Source organism: Camelina sativa, chromosome 4 (genome assembly GCF_000633955.1).
Source record: "Camelina sativa cultivar DH55 chromosome 4, Cs, whole genome shotgun sequence".
In the NCBI taxonomy this organism is placed as follows: Eukaryota; Viridiplantae; Streptophyta; class Magnoliopsida; order Brassicales; family Brassicaceae; genus Camelina; species Camelina sativa.
Window position 1 is genome coordinate 3,269,323 of NC_025688.1, and position 3,396 is coordinate 3,272,718.

The 3,396-nt window shown below is 32.2% G+C and overlaps 2 protein-coding genes across 5 annotated transcripts in view; both read left to right on the plus strand.

The window, feature by feature from the left end:
• The window catches only part of LOC104779672 (myb family transcription factor EFM-like), a 10,525-nt gene extending 10,065 nt beyond the window's left edge, over positions 1–460 (plus strand). For 2 of the 3 annotated variants that reach the window (XM_019244495.1, XM_019244494.1), the window contains exon 5: positions 8–460. In XM_019244495.1, the coding sequence (XP_019100040.1) occupies positions 8–271 (264 nt within the window). In that variant the 3' untranslated portion in view covers positions 272–460. The other variant, XM_010504060.1, reaches the window with a different exon arrangement.
• The window catches only part of LOC104779673 (PLASMODESMATA CALLOSE-BINDING PROTEIN 3), a 1,922-nt gene continuing 1,544 nt past the window's right edge, over positions 3,019–3,396 (plus strand). The window contains exons 1-2 of one of the 2 annotated variants that reach the window (XM_010504064.2): positions 3,019–3,160; positions 3,254–3,380. In XM_010504064.2, coding sequence (XP_010502366.1) covers positions 3,329–3,380 — 52 coding nt within the window. In that variant the 5' untranslated portion in view covers positions 3,019–3,160; positions 3,254–3,328. Of the gene's footprint in view, positions 3,381–3,396 lie in introns of both variants that reach the window. The other variant, XM_010504063.2, reaches the window with a different exon arrangement.

Here is a 3,396-nt window from a genome sequence, read left to right on the forward strand (position 1 = left end):
GCCGCCTCCACACTTTTGCTCATCCCAAGAATTCTACACAACTCCACCGCCTCCGCAGTCACTCCACCACCACCACTTTCAAACGTTCAACGGCTCATCCGGTGCCGCCTCCACCGACTCAACTCATCATCAGTTAACGGATAGTGCCGCAGATGAAGAGAAGTCGCCGGAGAGTGGTGGTGGAGAGAAAAAAGGGTTGGCTGCTCTTAGGGAAGAAGGTGAAGACCACCAAAGCAATGTTAATGGAAGTGAAATAACTCTAAAATTCTAAAAAACAAATTCGTGATCGTTAATTAATTAGAGGAATGAGATCCTAGCTAGGGTTAGGGTTTGTGCCTTTGTGGGTGGCTACGTAACTTATTATATTGCTTGTATCTCTCTCTATATACTTCTCATCGGTAGAAAAAACGAAGCGTAGGAGACAGCGAGTGTTTTTCTCGAATATTGTTAATTATTATAATTAATCTCTTGTTGAATAAGTTGTCATTTAGAAAATTCATTATGACCATAAGAAAAGAAGATGTATCCAACTGGACTATTTTTGTCTTTTATATATTACTTTAGTTGGTGGATTATAGGTGTGGATAATGTGGAAAAATATTACTAACATGTGTAGCTGTTTTAATTAATCATGTCAAAATTGATCAATATTTATCGCCCGATCGACCATAAGAAAATTGTACAAATGGTAGTATATATTTGAGCAGCTAAGGCTACGTACATGTGTAATGGTTTAACTGTTGTGATTCGGGGAGAGTATTAATTCAAACTTAATTTTATTTTCTAAGAAGTATTGATATTTAATTTATTGATTTTAGAGGTTATTGCATTAAACACAATTATATCATACTAGGAAATACTTGTGCTTATCTCGACTCGACCATATGTCTCAGTATAATTATATTTACGCCACAAATCTATATACTGTATTAATTTGATTGGTTTGGTGCATCTTCATGTGCTAGATATGGAGTGGTCCTTGGAATTGTGTTCTAAAATTGTCAGCGATATTCTTTTACTTGTATTACATGTAAAATAGTTCTAAACACCACCTTACCTGTATTAGCTACCCAGGAAAAACTTCATGAAAAAATATATATATATATATACATATATATATAGGGGTGTCAATCGGGCTGTCCCGGCCCGGTCCAGCCCGAAACCCGTAAAGCCCGCATATGTTTGAGTCCGGTCCGGTCCGGACCGAAATATTTGCGAGCCTATATTTCAATGCCCGAACCCGACCCTAACAGAACTACAGGGCTTTTCGGACTTTTTCGGGCTTATCTTATCGATAAAAAATTCAAACTTATAAGCCTTAAAAAGTAGTGTTTGAAGGTGTACTATAAAACAAATCAATCAAAAATTTAATAACTCATCTATACTCACTACAACCAACTTAATTTAATAGAAAAAGTTTAAAATTAAATAAAATTTTGATACTTTAACCAAATAAACTAATATATAATTCATATAAAACATCATAGATAAAAATTTAAAAAGTATTAAAGATGGTAATTAAGTAAATATGTAAACTAGGATTAGAGTTTACAACTTTATTTACAATAAATTATTAATCAAATATTGCAGTCAAACAAAAATGTTAATAAAAAAGTACAAATATTTTTTTTTAAGGGCTGGCTAAGCCCGAAAAATCCTATTGCCCAAACGGTCTGAGCCCGAAAGGCCAGATTTTTCTGGACATATATATTTAAGCCCGAACCCGGTATTTTTTAGGGCCGGACCGGACCAGCCTGCAGGCTTTAGCCCTAATTGACATGCCAATATGTATATATATCAAGAGAGAATGTCAAAATTTTGGAAGGCTACTGTTAGAATCATTGACAATATTTTGGTTGGTGACTTGGTGTATCTCTTGGTTTGAAACTTGATTGGGTACATCTTTTGGTTTTATGAGAATCACTGATTTAATGAACAATGATAAATTAATGACAATTCTTTTCTTTAATAAGTAAAGGATAATAGTACATATATAAAGTATATATTTTGCAGAAGAGGCCACTAAGAAATTGTAACTTTATTCCCAAAAAAATTTCTTCTATATATTAGTTAACAAAATGAGAATATTCTCATTCAATATTGGTGGCTAATTCATCTTACAAAAGAATTTTGACATTTCATCTCTCTTGATACACTTTCATAATCCATTTTACAATTTTATTATAGGCTAAGAAGAACATCATTTTCAATGTAATTTTATTATTATTAAGCACTTTTCTTTTTGTTAGTCATTGTTAAACTTTTCTCCATTCCTAATTAATCCATAGTTTAGAAATAAATTTGAATCAGAAAAAGGTTTCTATACTTGAATACTATTGGTATAGTATATAGATTAATGGAATATTAAGCATTTTATATAAAGATAATATGATAAATGTTGTCTCAGTTTTATATGTTTAATACAGTATATGTTACAAAATCACCAGTCACCACTAAATCTATAGTAATAAAGAAATCAACGAAAACAATTAACAACAAAAATTAAATTAAGCTTGCAACAAGTTAACGACGATCATATCGAGACAACAGAATCTGCAGAAAAATAAAACATCATCAAAACCTATGTTGGGTTAAATTTTGACCAGACCCTTGGGTTAATAATTACCGTTTTGGGTATTAAATTAATATACATAAAAATACCACTTACCGATGTTAAAATAATTATGATTAGTGTGACACAAAAAAAAAAAAAGTATCGAAGTGCCAAACTTCGAATGTATCGTGCACCAACCATACATTCCCAACTAGAGGGCCAGGTCAGCATTAACTCACCTATGTAAGTAACGCAAAATTTTCTATTATTTGTCAATTCCCAACTCTGTTTTCCAATCGTACATTATCAGATAAAAAACATTAACGAATCACAAATAATTTCCAATTTTCTAAAATACTTTTCTAATTCCACCATTATGGTCTCACGATCAAATCACGATTAGTAATTGGCTCGGCTTTTATTTGGACTAGGAATATAATTAAATTGTACCAACTACCAAACAATAAATCAAATAATTAAATTTTTGACAACAACAAAAAAAAAAAAGTTCAGAAATTACAATGGACCATATACATTTTTTGGAGTTTGGACACTGAGATTTTCAGATTCTTGTCTGTGGTTAAACCTCGGAACCAGAGAGAGATGGTATGGTCTTATTCACTCACTTTCATTAATAATCTCATCTCTCTCTTCTAACTCTCATCTCTCTTCTCCTTTTTCTCTCTTTGAACTTTGAAGCTATCATCTTGGATTGTGTTACAGCTTTGAGGGTAAAAAAACTAGCTTTTGGATTATTCTTCAGAAAATATCATCATGAGATTGCTTCTTGGTCTCTTGTTTCTCTTGGCTTTAGCCACTTCTTCAAGTAAGCTTTCTGTTTT